The sequence below is a fragment of the Carettochelys insculpta genome, chromosome 2, assembly GCF_033958435.1.
Source record: "Carettochelys insculpta isolate YL-2023 chromosome 2, ASM3395843v1, whole genome shotgun sequence".
Classification (NCBI taxonomy): Eukaryota; Metazoa; Chordata; order Testudines; family Carettochelyidae; genus Carettochelys; species Carettochelys insculpta.
The window spans coordinates 239,351,281-239,368,779 of record NC_134138.1 but is presented as its reverse complement, the minus strand read 5'-3'; the positions used below and the strand labels follow the sequence as shown (position 1 = coordinate 239,368,779).

The 17,499-nt window shown below is 41.1% G+C and overlaps 1 protein-coding gene across 4 annotated transcripts in view; it reads left to right on the top strand.

Moving 5' to 3' along the window:
* MINDY3 (MINDY lysine 48 deubiquitinase 3) overlaps positions 1–12,931 on the top strand; it is a 103,522-nt gene extending 90,591 nt beyond the window's left edge. For 3 of the 4 annotated variants that reach the window (XM_074984806.1, XM_074984808.1, XM_074984809.1), the window contains 3 exons: positions 5,461–5,548; positions 7,694–7,765; positions 11,488–12,931. In XM_074984806.1, the coding sequence (XP_074840907.1) occupies positions 5,461–5,548; positions 7,694–7,765; positions 11,488–11,637 (310 nt within the window). In that variant the 3' untranslated portion in view covers positions 11,638–12,931. The remainder of the gene's footprint in view (positions 1–5,460; positions 5,549–7,693; positions 7,766–11,487) is intronic. The other variant, XM_074984807.1, reaches the window with a different exon arrangement.
* Positions 12,932–17,499: the final 4,568 nt, after the last annotated feature.

Below are 17,499 nucleotides of genomic sequence, written 5' to 3'. Positions count from 1 at the left end.
TGAATCTGTTTGCTGGAAAAAACAAGGTCTCTCAACAGCAGGCCACCATGCTGTATGAAGATTTAAAACCATCCTAGAGCTTGTGATTCAAACTACTTTTGAGATTGACTGTGATTCTGTATGGTTGCGTCTTAAGTAATTCTACTTCGTTACCATCAATAGCAGATATGTACCAGCTTTTCATTGTGGCTATTACTGTCCCTGTAATATATAATTCTTATATGGACTGGCATTGACAGAAATGTTTCCCAAATGCTTGGTGGTAAAAATAGAGCACTGTGAATCTGCAGATATCCACTTTATATCTATGGATATCCCCACCTGTTGCTCTTTTTTTCAGATGCAGATATCAGTTTTTTATCTGTGCAGGGCTGTAGGTATCAAAAAAACAGGCTTTGGCTCAGAAGTTATCTAGTCATATTTTCTTCCTGAAAATGCAATGCAGAGAACAAACCTCTGAACTTGTTCTAATGTCTCCCAGGTTTTAGCCTTCTCACTTATAAGGCCAAATCCCATTTTATCATAATCAATGTGAACTCTTAGCTCTATGTGAAACATTTTCCCCTCCAGAGGGGAATAAGAATTTTGAACGTTCTAAGGAAAGAACCTGATTTGGGAGACTTGGAAAGTATTCTTTTGTTCCACTGCTTCTAATCAATCTGCTTTTCCAAAGGAACAGGGTAAAATCCTTGCTCCAAATTCAGTTTTCTTTTGGAGAAGGCTGCTTGGGTTTTCGGATATTTGTGGCATAATCGTGACCTCATGTGGTACATGGAACATCGGGTGTTTTTATGATCACAAACAATTTACAAGAAAGTTATACCATGTAAACACTTTCTGGTGTTGCTCCAGCTGTGGAATCGCTCCATGCCATACTCTGCAGTATTTTTTCCTCTATTAAAGCAACTGTATTTTAGAGTAGGTTCTGACTTATGTAGGTTCACCATATTTTTCTGCTGAAATCTCTCTCTTTAGCTGTGTCTACATGTGCACTTACTTTTAAAAAAATCCATGCCCTCTTTTGAAAGAACGCAGGGAGCATCTGCACGTATAGTGTGTCCTTTCGAAAGGAGATTGGAGGAACCCGGCTCAGACTTCAAAGTCCGGACCCCAATCCCGTATTAGGAAAAGTACCCCTTTTCGAAAGAAGATATGTGTAGATGCTCCATGGCCCACTCTTTTGAAAGAGGAGTCTGCCATGGCGCCAGCCATCTGGAGCATGGAGATGGCCTGGCCCACAGTGGCAGAGCTCTATGATCCCTGCATCTGGCCACTCTTAAAGCTGCCCAGACCCAGAAACCCCATGGCAGGAACCTGAGAGCATGCTAGTAACACAGACACAAGCTGCTCTCAGCATGCCCTCACAGGCACCTCTCAAAATCAAAAAAAGGAGAATGGCCAGCAGCCACCCACTGCAGGAGCCTCAGGGCCCCCCCAAGAGCCCTCACAGGGCTCCCAGGAGTCAGAGGCCAAGGGAAAAAAAAAGGCAGGGAGCCGTCATGGACAGAGCCCGAGCTCCAAGACCACCTTGGACTGTGCAAGAAGGAGCAGGTCCTCTGGAAGATGGGGGTGAAGCACCGGAACACTGTGGCTTGCACTCACCTGGCCCAGGGACTGATGACCCAAGGACACCCTGAGCAAACCATGGACCAAGTAAGGAGCAAAGTTAAAGAGCTCTGGCAGGGGTACGCCAGAATGAGGCTGGGCACTCAATGGCAAGTCCCTCCACCTGCCCCTACTACTGGGAGCTCCACTTCATCCTGGCGCCCTGGGACAGTTCTCTGCCACCTGTTGTCCTGGACACAGCTGCAGACCAGCCCAAGAAAGAAGCCCAGAAGGAGCCAGGACCATGCAGCCAGAGTCAAGAGCCAAACACCATCCTGGAGTGATCGAGTGAGGAGGGAGAACTCGTGATCGACGTGCCCTCCTGGTTGTCCAATCAGGCAACCGAGAGCTGGGCATCACCAGAGTTCATCAAGGGACCCTCCGGTAAGTCCATGGTGGGGCATGCACCCTGACTAGCAAGGAGGGGGCGACACAGCTGACAGTCAGTCATGCACAGGCCTAGTGGTTCAGGCCCAGACACATCTTGGTTGGCTGTGGCCCCTGGCATGCCATGACGCACACTGGTGACAGCCATCATCTGGCCCCATGAACAGCTCCGTGCACTGCATGTGCAATGAGATGTTGGCAGGGCTGGACTGCACCTGGGGACAGTCCCACTTGGGCAGGGAACTCCTGCATGCTACCAATACCCGATGGACACCGTGCCCTTGTCATTCATCAATGCCACCACGCCAGGCCCATAGCCGGAGACCGCAGCAGTGTTTGGGGAGGACACTGACAGCCTCTGCCAGGCCGAGGTGGCAGAGCAATGCCTCCAGCTGGAGGAGGCTGACTTGGCCTGGTGGAGGGAGGCCTGGGATCGCCTACTGTCCTGTCTGGAGGGCACATACAGGACCCTTCAGGAGCACACAGCCAACATGACCTGCCTCCTGGCCCACCATGCTGCACATCCCACCAAGCTCCCTACTGCACTTCACTCCAAAGCACTTGCTAAGCAGTCAGCGATTTAGGGACATGCAGAGCAAGGGGGTGAATCCCTGACCATCTTGGCTAATCCATTTCCATTTTTGTCCTTCACACCATCACCTGATGATGTGTTCTACAGGTTTCCTGCAACTTGCTGCCCAGGGGCAAATTGTGAAGGAGTTACAGGGACGATTACTGGCCACGTGACCCCCCTCTTCACGCTAGACACTGCCTCTTCCCTGCCCTCTTCTCCACCACTGCTCTACTCGCCTTGTCCCCCTCCCCCAGGTGATGCAAAGCCAGGGGTCTGGCAACAGCAGCAGGGGTCTGTCCCTCCCCATCCCCTAATCACCTGCAGCAGTGGGGTAGGCGGAGCAGCAGGGTCCTAGGTTGCTCTGCTCCTCTAGCCACGTTGCTCCACTTCCTGCTGGTGAATGTGGGGGCAGTTCTGCCCCCTCCTTTAACAATGCAGCCAGGAGAACAGAAGGAGCTGGGGACGCATAACTTCACTTCCACCACTGCTGCTGGTGAATACTGGGTGTGGGACCAGACTCCTGCTGTGGTCACCAGGACCCCTGCTAACTCCCACAGACGCCCAGGCACCCTGGGCCTGCCAGCTGCTGGCCAGCCCCTTGCCCCTTCCGTCCATGGCATTTGGGGGGCATGTGCCCCTCCCACATATGTTGCCCATGCTGCTGCTCATTAATTTGATTGGGTGACTCCTAGCTCTTTTGTTAGATGAAGGGGTAAATAGCACATTTGCATTGTCCAGATCTTTCATGGTTTTATAGACCCCCATCATATCCTCATTAGTTGTCTGTTTTCCAAGTTTAATAGTCCCAGTTTTTTAAATCTCTCCTGAGCTGTTCCATACCCCTGAATATTTTTGTTGTACTTCCCTATACTGTTGTTGTTTCTAAAACTTCTTTTGAGCTGGGATGACCAGACTGTCCACAGTATTCAAGGTGTGGGCACACCACGGTTTTATAAAGTAGCATTATAATATTTATTATGTTATATACCTTGTTCCTAAGATTGTTAGTTTATTTGAATTATGCACATAGTGGATATGTTTTCAGTGAACTATCCACCATGGATCCATGCTCTTCCTGAGTGATGACTGCTAATTTAGATCTCAACATTTTGTATATGTAGTTGGAATTGTGCTTTCCGATTTGCATTATTTTGCATTTTTCAACACAATTTCATATGCCGTTTTGTGGCACAGTCACCCAGTTTTGTGAGATCCCAGTGTAATTCTTCACAGTCAGCTTTGGGCTTAATTATTCTGAATAATTTTGTATCATTTGCAAGCTTTGCCACTTCACTGTTTACCCCTTTTACCCGGATAATTTATAAATATGTTGAACAACACAAGTACCAGTACCTGTCCTTGCAAGATGCTGCTATTAACCTTTCTCCAGTCCACAAACTGACCATTTATTACTATGCTTCATTAACCAGTTACAGGTCTGTGAAATGGCCATCTTTTTTCCCATGTCTGCCTAAACCTGGGCTTCAAATTTAGCATGTCTATGAGGTTTTTAAACAGCTGCTGTAGTATTTCCTAGAGATGTATTTCATTAATAACTAAAGGAGTTTCTCTATGTTCATTAGGTTAATTGCAGAGGATTTGAAAAGTGGGCCCCTCTAAAAATGGAATAATTCACCTTTCAAGGTTGTGATGTCTAATGTACACTAATGTGTTGTACGTTGGTGATCTGTGTAACCTGCTAGTGTGCATTAAATGTACTTTGCTGCTCTGTCTGAATCAGTACTATGTTAAAGTGAGCTGTGGAAACTGTAGTGTGCATCACTGGGCTCTAGAGGGGCCAATTTACTGCACAACATGTTAATACATGTTAGAAATCACACCTTCAGACTGCACCTTACTGCTACATGTTAACAACCACTAAATATGCCTTGTGCATGCTGTGTTAGTCCATCATGCATAGAACCCCTCTGACATTCCACATCCAAGCAGATTTCTGACTGCCTTAAAAAAACAACTAAAATGTTAAATACGCCAAAGGTGTGGCTTGATAGCAGAGTGGTGGTAAACGTTCTGTCTTGGATGAGTGGTAGGTTCAAAATTTGTGTTAAAATTCTGCTGGGTTTCAGGAGTTTAGGTACTGTGTGAATTCTAAAATTTTCTTATTCAGAAGCTTGCCCTGGTAAACTTTTAGCACTAGACTGAGAGCTAGGAAAAATATTAATTCTTTTTAAAGCTCACAAAGTAGTGTCTATAAAACATATTGCGTAAATAGAAATGTGAATGTTTCATTGATGCTCACTTAAAAGGGCTTGCAAAAATCCCACACAAGTGCCAATAAAACTTTTATATTACTCCATATGTATTCTCATTTTCTCTGTTTATGTATGTATAATATCAAAATAAATGTTAAATGGTTTGGGCTACTTTAATATGAAAGGCACTACGTTAATATACAATGATAAACAAGGGATATTATTTCAATGAAATGTATTCTTATTAAACTTAATTTTAAAAGTCTCTGAAATGTATTCATTAGTGGCTTTTCAAATCTCCATTTAAAAACAGATTGTTTGTTCAGAGCTGTTCAAAGGATAACTGGTTTGTGTGTTTAAGATGAGGAATGCTTTCAGCAGAAAGTAAAATGTCTTCTGGGCTAAAGTGTAGGTTTTAGTCTGCATGACTTTCAACTGATTTTACCTAATAAGGCAATCTTTCAAAATTATAACTACTACAGTTTTAAATAACAGATTACTTTGGTTTAAAAATAACTGCATTTTGTCAGATCTGGTGCCGTTCTGGTGCATTTTTCATTTAAGACTCTAAATAAAAAAACCTCAGTATACTTGGCAGTCAGAAGTGTTGTAGTACCACATAACAGTCATGCAAGAATAAAAATGCACAACTTATGTTTGTGTCTAATGTTCTTGTCTTAGTGTAAATCTTATGAAGACCAAATTGGACCCAGAAGGATTGGGAATTATATTATTGGGTCCTTTTCTTCAAGAATTTTTCCCAGAGCAGGTAATGTAGATTTTTTTTTTTTTTTTTTTGCTACTGCTTATGCCATAGAATATTTTGTATTTCACTAAATAGGGTCTTCCAGTGATGCATTAAACTTTAGTACCTTTATAAAGTGCATTTTTATAAAACTATTTAGGCTAATAAATGTTACATTACTTTGATACTTCAGGTCAGGCAATAACTCTTGCACTGTTCCGTTCAGAATACGTGTCATACATCATTAGCATTCCAAAATGTTTCAATGGAAAAATTATTCTACACTCATCCCTCGTTTAACAAGTACAATACTTATGAGTACTCGCTAAAACGAGGGACACTTATACTTACAATTGTTCACTATGAGAGTGAACTTCCCCACTTATACGAGCCGGCCGTGGGGTCCCTGGCTGGGGCATGGGCTGACCCGTGGCTGGAGCTGAGCATGCCGCAGGGTCTCTGGCTGGGGCGCAGGCTGACCCGCAGCCTTGCGGCTGGCTCAGCTACAGCCACAGGGTCCATGGCCGGGGCACGGGGAGACCCGCAGGGCCCACTCCCAATGCTCCCCCTGTGACAACAACTCCCCTCATACCTGTCCGCCCTCCCACCCAGTCCCAACATTTCCCCAGCCCACAGGTCCCCACGCAACTCCCCCTTCCAGCCTGCTCCCAATGCCCACCCCATCCCCTTCCATTCCGAACCCCCCTCGCCCCTCAGGTACCTCTGCTGCAGCCGGGAGGAACAAGCTGCCACCTCCTCCATCTGAGCTGCCTGCAGGTTTTAACCCTTCCTCCCGCTTATGGCCCTAAACTACCCCCAGCCTTTAACCCCTTCCCAACCCCAGGTTCACTTAGCTTTCAAAAGCAGCACCACCTGCTGCTACTCCGAGCACTTGGGACCAATCAGAGTCTTTTACAAGTATTTTAATAGGAGTTTAGTGTCCCTCTTATGAGTTTTCACCTACGAACAAAAAGTTAGGAACTAATTGTGCTCGTGCAGCAAGCGATGAGTGTAATTTGTAGTGCTCTCTCTCTCTTTCTGTGGAAGCTACCAAGTGTCAGCTAAAGGGACCAAGTTAGGTAAGGAAAAGTTGTCATCAAGTATTTTAGATAGAAAATGTAGTTTCTCTTACCTGGGAATTGGTGAGTCACCTGAATTATTTTAATCTTTTGTGAGAATAAAATGGTAACAGTGCTATATACCAGAGTTGCAGCCACTATGGCAGCAGTTAGCTAACTAATATTAACCCAGATTTTGCTGACCTGATGGATGCTTGGGCCCAAACAAATCTTCACACATCTCACAATATCTTGAAGCTATAGTTAGTAAACTAAATAGCCTTATTCATTTCATCTGTGTTTGAGATACAGGTATATCAGCATATGTTTACACACAGGGTTATGGAGAATTATTATTTTGAAGATTCTGAGCGTTGCTAAGGAAAAGTGAAACACAACTATTTTGAATGTATGCTTGGCAATACACCTTTTACAGATGTTATTGTAGATCATCAGAAACATCTCCTATAGCAAAACAATATAATAATGTAGAACACTAGCGCTACAATGATTCAGAAGCATTTCTAGAGCTTTGATGCCAAAGATGAATACATTAAAGAGACGATTCAATGTCTAGAGGAAAAGTGTAGACTGCAGCTTTCATTTTCTTAGGATTGAAAGATCCCTTGGCTGCCTCTTAATGGCATCCAGGAATTAGATTTGTCTTCTTTCCCTCTTCTCTCCCACCCCACTTCTGACACATGGAACCACTAGAAAGTCTTTTGAATGAAATGTTATTTAATACAAACACTGATGTTGCAATTATTGACAAGTCTGGAAGCAATATACCACTGACAGAGTGGAATTAGTTGTCTTGTTAAATTTAAATACTATTTTTAAACTCCAAACATGATTCTTCTTTACTCTGGGCTAAGTGAAGAAGGTATTCTTTCTTGGAAGAAAATTATTAAACCTTTAATTGATTGACGGGGTGTTACATTTTTCTCCTATGACAGACCTGAAAAATCTTCAGTATCTTGTATCTTAACGCTATTTTTTTTCCTCTGACTTACTTGCCCCTTTCTCATCAGACAAAGTAACTGTAAGGAGGAAAAAGTGTGCATGATAAACTGCTTTTATGGTATAAAATGAACTGTCTTGTTTATGCCAGGACTCCAAGGTTCCAGAGTCATTCACTGTATATCACTACAATGGATTGAAGCAATCTAATTATAACGAAAAGGTATGATGATCTGAGAGAAAATGAATTGGGACATGCTTGGGAGCAACAATTAATCATGACTATATAATAGTTCACTTTCTTATATGAAACATGTTGGTGTCAGCGCCATTCCTTGTGTCCATATTGCAGAACTGCCTCCACATTTGACACTACACTAAGCCAGATGAAACTAGTTTTGCAAAAATTCTGTGCTTCCCACAGAAAATAAGGGTTTTTTTCCCCTTCCCAAAGCCAGAAGTATTTCAATCTAGAAATGCTGGCTCATACTTGGGTTCTCTTCTATATGCCATGCTTTCTCGTAGAACTACATGTACTGTAATACACCAGTCACCCCTCTTACGGAGATGAGGCAACACCTCAGGGAAGTTGTAGTCGGACCCAGAGAAGAGAATGGGGTTATGAGGCAGATGAACTTCATCTTCCATAAAACATCATAGCAGCATTTCCACATCAAAATTTTTAATTTCTGGCCACAATTATTGTATTCCAATTTCTGTCAAATCAAAGATGATTCTGCAAAGGAAAAAAAATTCAACCAGTTTTAATTAGTACCTTTGCTATCAGTCTGAGTGGAGATCACAAGGAATGAATAGACATAGAGCCATGGTGTCCAACATGCTCGCCACATGTAGCTCTTCGGCCAGAAGAGTGTGACTAGTTGGCTTGAACAATACATGTATTTTGAGAATAATGTGATTAGTTCACTATAGTGGCTACTGCTTCAAAAGTGGTTGTACACCACATACACAGGGACTATTACTAAGCCCTTCCAGAAAATGCCTTTGAGTCAACCAACATTTAATACTGGTTGAAATCAGAGTAATATGAGATTATAAAGTTTCTGGAATTAATTGCTCTGGAACTTCCAACAGTTTTATGTTCCAAAAGATAGGCAGGGGTATCCAGATGATAGCTGCCTGGCAGCATGGATTGATTTAAATAAGATTTTTACTTATATGTTGATAATTAGAGGTTGCTACATTTATTCAGGTTGTTAATGTTTACATTTTTGTTATGTCACATACTGGTGACTGAGGCCATTCATATATGACAGATTTTTATTTGCTTTTTTGTCAAGTTGTTTCAGTAGAAATAGGATTTTAATTTTATTAAATAAAACTGTTCTGAATGTACTGGTTACATTAAAAGTTACCCACATTTATTAAAACTTATTTTCTATTTTAAATAAGTTTCTTGAGCAAAGAAAGCATTTTCTGTAGTTAGTGAATTGACTGATTATTTCTGGTTATTGTGTCCTTCAGGATTTTAAAACTAATGTATCTCATTCTTTCATACTAAGTTGCTGTTTGTAGATTGTAAAAGGAAGACAAGTTCTCCTGCTTTTTCAGTAGCTAATTGGCTTCTTTACTTTGAATTAGGATATTGAATTGACTTATCTGAATAAACTAAAATGAAGTCAGTATTCTCTCTGCACCTTGAAAAAGAGATTATTACTGTCAAACGCCATGTTAGCATGTGCGGCAAACTCTGATGTCAAGTGTTTGAGCTAATGGAAGTCAGAGGCTAATGATTTGACTTCAAAATTTGTCAGCAATCATGTATGCTTAATATTATATAGTTGTAGTTAATTATAATTATTTTAATAGATTATAATAAGGTTAGACCTTAAGATAACATTTTCAAATTAAATTTTAAATAAGTTTTTAAAAGTACACTGTTGAAAAGAAACGCACTTATTTACTTCCTACATTTATTTTCTATCCATGATGTTGCCTGGTTATTTTATATACATACAGTAAAAACTCAGTTCTCTGGTACCCAGATAACTGGCACATTGAGTTAACTTGCATGATGTGAGGCCGACTGACTGGCCATTGGCAGCAGGGCCAGCTGCCGCAGGGCCACCAGCCCCACTCCAATATCCAGCATATTCGATTATCCAGCGCCCCCTGTTTCCCGTATATTGAATATCCAACAGAGCGTCTACACGCAAAAAGTGTTCTTTTGAAATTACGTCAGAAGATTTGGCGCTCCTTTCAAAAGCGCTCTTCCACTCCCATTTCAGGAAGAGCGCCTTCTTTCACAAGCTTCTTTGGAAAGAAAATGTGTTTAGATGCTCTGAAGGGCCTTTGCTTTGCAAGAGTAGTCCTCATGGCACCTGATTTTTTGATCCCTGCCCTGTCCTTTCGAAATAGCAAGGTCTGTGTGGACGCTCTCTTTCAAAAGAGCAGGTCACTCTTTTGATCTCCTTTTTTGTGTGTGGACACAGTCTTTCAAAAGAAATCTTCTGGAAGGACGTCTTTCCAAAGATCACTGTAGTGTAAACATAGCCACAACGTGTATCAAAATAGCGCTCAGCTGTTTCGAAACAGAGAATCCACACTGGCCCAGCAGGGCACCCAGGATGGGGCTGGAGACCCTCTATTTCAAAATAGCCCCATTCTGAAAAATCTGTTTGAGAATGGGTGCTATTACTAGTAGAATGAGGTTTACAGAACTCAAAATAAACTATCCACTATTTCAAAATTAATTTGAATAGCAGTTTTGCTGTGTAGACACTTGCAAAGTTATTTCATTATGGGGGGCTATTATTCCAAAATAATTGTGCTGTGTAGACACACCCATTGATATCTTTGAGCAGTGCTGCAGCCTTATTCTATGTTATGAATTAAACTGACAGAGACTTTACAGTATGGATATAACTAGTTGTCTTGAATCAAAGGAATAGGAGACAAGCTGGCATTTTGAAAATAAGAATACGTTTAACATTGGGAAAGGTAACCTGCAGCAGTGAAAGTTGTCTCACTGTACCTTTTGTCTACTTTAGGATCCCAGTATTCAAACCTGTTTTGCTAAAGTGGGGCACCTATAAAGTAGCCTGTTTTTCAGAAATGCTGAGCACCTTCAGCTCCAATTCAGTGCAAGCTGTGAGTGCTGATAAATTCTGAAAATCAGACCACTTATTTGGCTGGCTCAGTGTAGTTTATGTGCACTTATTCATGAAATAATTACTATAACACTTTGTCCATCCTCTTTACTAATCTTTGTTTTCTTGTGCATAATTGTATTTGTTGTCAATTTCTTTTCATTTGTTCTGTCCATTGGCCCCTGTGTATGTTAATTCATCCCTCCCTCTTTTCTGTTGCATTTGAATGAAAAATATTCAGCATATGTTTAAACATTTATAGTAACGTTTACCTACAAGACAAGAAGTCAGTGCTATAACTTCATAGTGTTTCTATATATAGAAGTGCACACTTTGGTGCATTGAAACCTCTGTTTCAAAACTGTACTGTCACATATCTGAAAACATGATCAAAACTTTATTTCTGACTTTCATGTAAGGCTTGTGCTGTAATGTAAGAGAAGATTTGTACATGTTTTGCTTTTTCGCCTCTTTTTGATATCTAAAATTGAGTTTGTTCAACAAATGGTCTATTGCCTTGGACTTTTTGCATCACTTCAGTTTTCTATTTTAATTTTTTGTACTTGGCCTTTGTCTGTTCTTGTAGTTCATGTACTATCCATCCCTGAACAGAAGTTTCAGGCATCAAGACCTACCAGTTAGATATGCTGGATCTCATATTTCAATAAATTTGAACTACTTGTGTAAAACTTTTAATTTGATTTGAGTTTTTCCTTTTGTTATGAAAAGCATTCTTTGTGACAAGTGCCTTCCTATACACTCAAAGTAACTTTCTATGCTTGTCTTGAAAGAATGCTCAGGAAACGCACTGAATTAGATGGTTTTATTTTGACAGGTCATGTACGTAGAAGGTACAGCAGTTATTATGGGCTTTGAAGATCCAATGCTACAGACTGATGATACTCCAATAAAGCGCTGTTTGCAGACCAAATGGCCATATATAGAATTACTCTGGACCACGGATCGATCTCCTTCATTAAATTGATGTGTTTAGAAGAAATACTATACAACTATTTAATGCTTACTGGGGAATTAAGGATTGGCATTTACTGAAAGCACTGCACTTGACTGTATGAATCTGTACACTGGTATCACTGATAAATTGTAAATAATGATTATAAAAACTTTTTTCAATGTTAATTGAAATATTTAATTTTTGTAATAAGATTGATTTCTCTTTATAATAGTTTGTCATTTTTTGGCCATTGTGGTAGTGAGAGTTTTGTTCATTTTTTTTAAAGCTGCCTTATACTATCTAAATTTGCTATCTCATAAAGATTTGAAAAATGTCTAATACTGCAGTAGTTGCATGTTAGATATCACATTAATCTTTCAACTCTAAAAATATTCTGTTAACTTACCCTTGAATCTTTTGAGCAAGTTTTATTTAAATTATACTGGTTTATGTTACAGTACCATAATTTACGGTGTGGACTGGCGTTGCACTGACTGTTTTAATGAGTTTAAACTCTGCATTTTTTTTCTAAAATTTGGCTCTTGCTAAAGAACTTTTACAAAAATGATAAATCTAGGAATAACTTCTAGACAATTACTACTTCATATAAACCTTAAAAGCAGTTTCTTGGCAGTTGCATATTGCTATGGCTAAACTATCTGGCATGTTTAAAGTGAAGACAGAGTTTGAAGAAAAATAAGTATTAATATTTATTCAAAGTTGTGTAAAGAAAATGTAAAAAAAAACATCCAGAAGAATTTGTTCTATAATCTTTAATTTGTTCAGATTCTTATTATTGCCAAATACCTCTTCTCAGTTTATCCAAACAACAATGTAAGCCAGCTTTATCGTACGTGTTAAGTGCATGAGAACATCTGTTATTGCGTGTATATTCCTTTATTATCTAGTTGTTAGCCCCAAATAAAAACTTTTCCCTAGACTGTGACCTAGAACTTGCAAGTTTCTTGCTTTTTCAATCTAACCTTTTTGCTGCCTGTGATTTCTTTGTATTGAAAAAAATAACTGGATAGTAGAGGAGCTAAAAATGGACAGTCTTTGAAGGGAAGGTGATCTCTTGAGGATATAAACATAGGTTAAATTTAACTAAAGGATCACTTACTGCAGTTGACCCATTTAATTGTGCTGTTGACAGTTCATAAATTCATAGCATATAGTAATATCAAGAGGGCTGATAATTTATGATGCGGGATGTATTTTCTCTACAGTGCGTAGGTGCGGATACTTTCTTTTTATGTATAATAAACATGAGTTAGCTTGTTTCCTCATTAAGCAGACTTGCGGTGTTTGAATTGTCTTAACAAGAGCCTAACAGAACACATGTATATTAAAGAATTTTCAGTGTCAATTGTGTATTAATGGCAGAGAGAAATAGCAAAACTAATAACTGCATGGCATTTTCAGTTACAGCCTGTATAAGCATAGAATTATCTACTAGATTTACATGAAGAAAATGTCAGCAGTGGAAGTGCTGCTATAGTCTACATCCACATATTCATTCCAAATGCTTAACTCTGTAATAAACACTGCCCCTACTGGGTGCATCTTAGTTTTCAAAATCAAGGAAATAAGACACAATTACATTTTCCTGAAAAACTATCTTCTCATGGTCCATAACAATTTGAGAATTATTTAAAAAATAGCTTTTCACATGTCTGGACCCAAGGTTAAAGTGTCTTTTTATAGCTGATTCAAGTTAAAGCATGAGTATTTTTCACATGTGAAACTGATGTTCAAATATGAGAATAGCTGCAGTTCGTGCTCCCTCTGTACAGGAAGCCATCTTGCAATCAGCTTAAGTGATCTGGCACACCCCAGCTTCCTACTCTAAACCAGCAGAATGCTGCTACTTTCATGCCTTTGAGTACAAACTTCTCTTTACCCACCACCTCTTAACTCACTTGTGGTTCACATTGACAACCTGGGAGTTCTGACAGCAACTTCAAGGCCACCCATTCTGATCAGGCTGTTAAGAAACTTGAACTTCTGGGATGCAAGCTCTAATTCTCTACAGGTCTGTAGCTCTGCAGTACCAACTATCAGCCCACCTTGGTGAAGAACAACTCCCTCTCTTATTCTAGTTGCAATTCCAGACCTTTCTCCCTGCCAGAGAAACAGCAGATTTTTCAAGCCCTACTAGATGAGGACAAACTAATTGCCAAGGTCTCTCTCCAAGCTGCAGTTGATATCACGTTGTCATTCAGGATGTTGCTCCGCTGGGATTCCTGACTTCAGTCCTCCAGCCTTCCCAGGGAGGTCCAGCCAGTCCTCGAGGACCTCAGACTTCTCATCAATGAAGCAGATGAGTCCCTCCACTCTCAAGGTCTCCTATGTCGCCACCCCCGCCCCCGCCAGTTGCTCTGAATCTACACCCCAGCCCCAACATGCAGGCAGCGGTAGTGGTTCTTCTGACCTTGATCTCTTACTACCTACCAGCTCTATCCTCAATGCCCACACACAGTGAACTCACTACTCTGCCACTTCTGTGTCCAGCTTTCCACAATACCATCTAAACAGTCCTTTTCATTCTTCCCCCCAAGATCCTTGAACCTCACCCACCCTGCGACAACCATGGGGAATTCTCAGTGAAACCTCTGAGAGGAAGTGCACATCCTCATCTGAAAGGGCACCATAGAATGTGTCCTGCCCTACCTCCATTTCCATAGCTGCTACTTTCCCTTATTTTCTTGCGCCAAAGAAGAGGGGTGGCTGCCATACCATTCTGGATGTTTGGTCACAGAACAAATTTGCATGCAAGTTCACTGCCACATGTCCCATCCCTCCCCCATGGAGGCTGGTTTGTAGCTCTTGATATCAAGCCTGCGTATTCTTTATATGGACATTTACCCTGCTCACTGCAAGTTCCTTCTTCACAATGAGATGCTCCTGCTACCATTTCAGGTCCCCTCTTTGTGATCGCCACTGCTGCCCATGTGTGCATTGTAGTTGCAGCCTACATGAGCTGTCTAGACCACTCACTAGTCCTCTATTTAAATGACTTATTTCACCCTCTCACAACTGCCTTCTTATTGCTATCCCAGACCTTCTGTGACCTCAGGGATCTGCATAATAAATAGAAGTAGATTATTGTCCCTTCCACAACTTAATCTTAATAGGGCTACATGTAAACATTCTTCAATATTGAGCGTTTCTCCCATCCTATCAATTTGCCATTCTCATCATGAAACTACACCACCATCTACATATGAGCATCCAGCAGTGCTTCCTGAGCCACATATCAGCCTGCACCTTGGGCGTACCATATCAACACCAGCATATGCACTATCTCCCACTGTGTCTCTGGTCAGTCTACAACCCACAGTTGGAGCATCTGGGCAAAGCCAACTCTGATACCTATATCTGTCCTCACTCCCCTTTTCTGCCAGTGGAACCTATCCATGACTCTGGACAGCACTCCAGTCACTCACCTCACCTCCCACACCACTCAACACATATGCTGCGCTCATAGGGTGGGATGCCTGCATAGAGGGCTACGCAGCCCTGAGGTTTTGGCCTCCAGGGAAGCACAGGTGCATATCGGCATACTGTGTAAATGGAGAGAAATTGGAGAAGGTCCAGAGAACAGAAAATTGGACCTGTTTAGTTTAGAAAAGAGAAGACTGAGGGGACATGATAGCAGTTTACAAGTACCTAAAAGAGTCTTACAAGCAGGAGGGAGAAAAATCATTCTTCTTGGCCTCTGAGGATAGGACAAAAAACAATGGGCTTAAACTTCAGCAAGGTAGGTTTAGGTTGGATGTCATGAAAAATCTCCTGTCAGGATGGTTAAACATTGGAATAAATTGCCAGAGGAAGTTGTGGAATCTCCATCACTGGAGATATTTAAGAGCAGGTTAGATAGACATCTATTGGGGATGGTCTTAGAGGGTGCTTGGTGTGAGGGTAGGTGAACGGACTCTATGACCCCTCAAGGTCCCTTCCAGTTCTAGTGTTCCATGATTCCTGTCCCAAGTAGATCGTTCCACATTCATCTGCTCTCCAACAAACTGACAGCATACATAAACATATATTAATAAGCAGTACAGGGCCTCTCCCTCTGAAAGAAGCAATCTTCCTCTGGAACTAGTATGTCAGGCACAGGGTTGACTTTCACACCATGCGCTTCCCAGGCACAGCAACTCTCTGGCAGACACATCCAGCCAATTCTTTGAGTGTAAGCTCCAAGGCTCCATGTTTTGCTCACACTTCTGACAGTGGGTCTCTGGCACTCTGGAACCCTTCTACATTCACCCAGAAGGTTCAGAAAAGGGCAGCTAAAATGATTAGGGGGTTGGAATGAAGATAGATTAAAGAAACAGGGACTTCTCAGTTTAGAGAAGAGACTAAGCAGAGGAATATGATAGAGGTATATAAAATTATGAGTGGTGTGGAGAAAGTGAACAAGCAAATATTACTTGTTCCCATATTATCAGAACTAGAGGACATTAAATTAAATTAATGGGCAGCAGATTTAAAACAAATAAAAGGAAGTTCTTCACACAGCACAGAGTCAACCTGTGGAACTCCTTGCCAGAGGAGGCTGTGAAGGCTAGGACTATAACATGGTTTAAAAAAAAGCTAGATAAATTCATGGAGGTTAGGACCATTAATGGCTATTAACCAGGATGAGTAAGGAATTTTGTCTGTAGCCTCTGTTTGTCAGAAGCTGGAGATGGATGGCAGGAGAGGTTGTTTGATCATTACTTATTCAGTCTGCTCCCTCTGGGGCACCTGGCATTGGCCACTGTCAGGCTGGATGGATCTTTGGTCTGACCCACTCTGGCTGTTCTTATGTTTCATTGATATATTTCATACAAAGCATGTCATGTAAGATACCACATGAAAGACCATGATCTGTTGAAACCCATTGTTTTATCAAAATATGTATATCATTAATATGTATGAAGTCATGAAATTTTGCTGTATGGTTGTTGCAACATATTTCAGCTAGTTTGAGAGTCTCTACTACTAGTTCCCCCCGTGATGGAAAAAAGTGGTGATTCACACCCAGTAGAGTGTTAAATGACCTTTAATTAGCAGGGGAGTTGTAAACACAGGACTTACAATTATGCAGGAGACGCACCACTAAACTGGGGACTGCTCAACCAGATGACTCAGCAGAGCCCACCAGGTCAGGTCTCCATAAGTTTCTTTCCAGGAACTGAGGATAGAAGATGGAAGAGTTATCATGGTTCATCTTTTTCCTGCCCCACCCAACTCTGGAAGCAACAAGAATGCTGAGAAGATAAAATCTGGAACTGAACAGACTGGTCTGAGGCTTAAGAGGCAAGTTCATGTGTTGAAAACTTCACATCAAATGTGGGGTGAGAGAAAACTTAATCCAAATACTAGCTAATCTAATAAAGTTTAAGATTTAGACTGTGTGCTTACCTTTTATTTTCTTTGTTTCAGAGAGGTAGCCGTGTTAGTCTGTATCTTCAAAAACAAGAAGAACTCATGTGGCACTTTACAGACTAACACATTTTGGAGCATAAGCTTTCATGGGCAAAGACCTGCTTCATCAGATGCATTATTTTTTTGGTAACTATCTCAGACCTTTTGTGCCTACCTCTTACAGTAATTTAATCTATAGTAACAAAAAAGCAGTCCAAAGCGCTTTAAAGACTAACAAATAATTTATTAGGTGAGCATTCGTGGGACAGACCCACTTCTTCAGACCATAGCCATACCAGAACAGACTCAATATTTAAGGCACAGAGAACCAAAAACAGTAATCAAGGTTGACAAATCAGAAAAAAAATATCAAGGTGAGCAAATCAGAGAGTAGAGGGGCAGAACTGATGAGGCACTGAATATACATTTCAGCACCTCGTTGGTATTCTTCGATTTGGCCATTAGCATGGCCATTGCAAA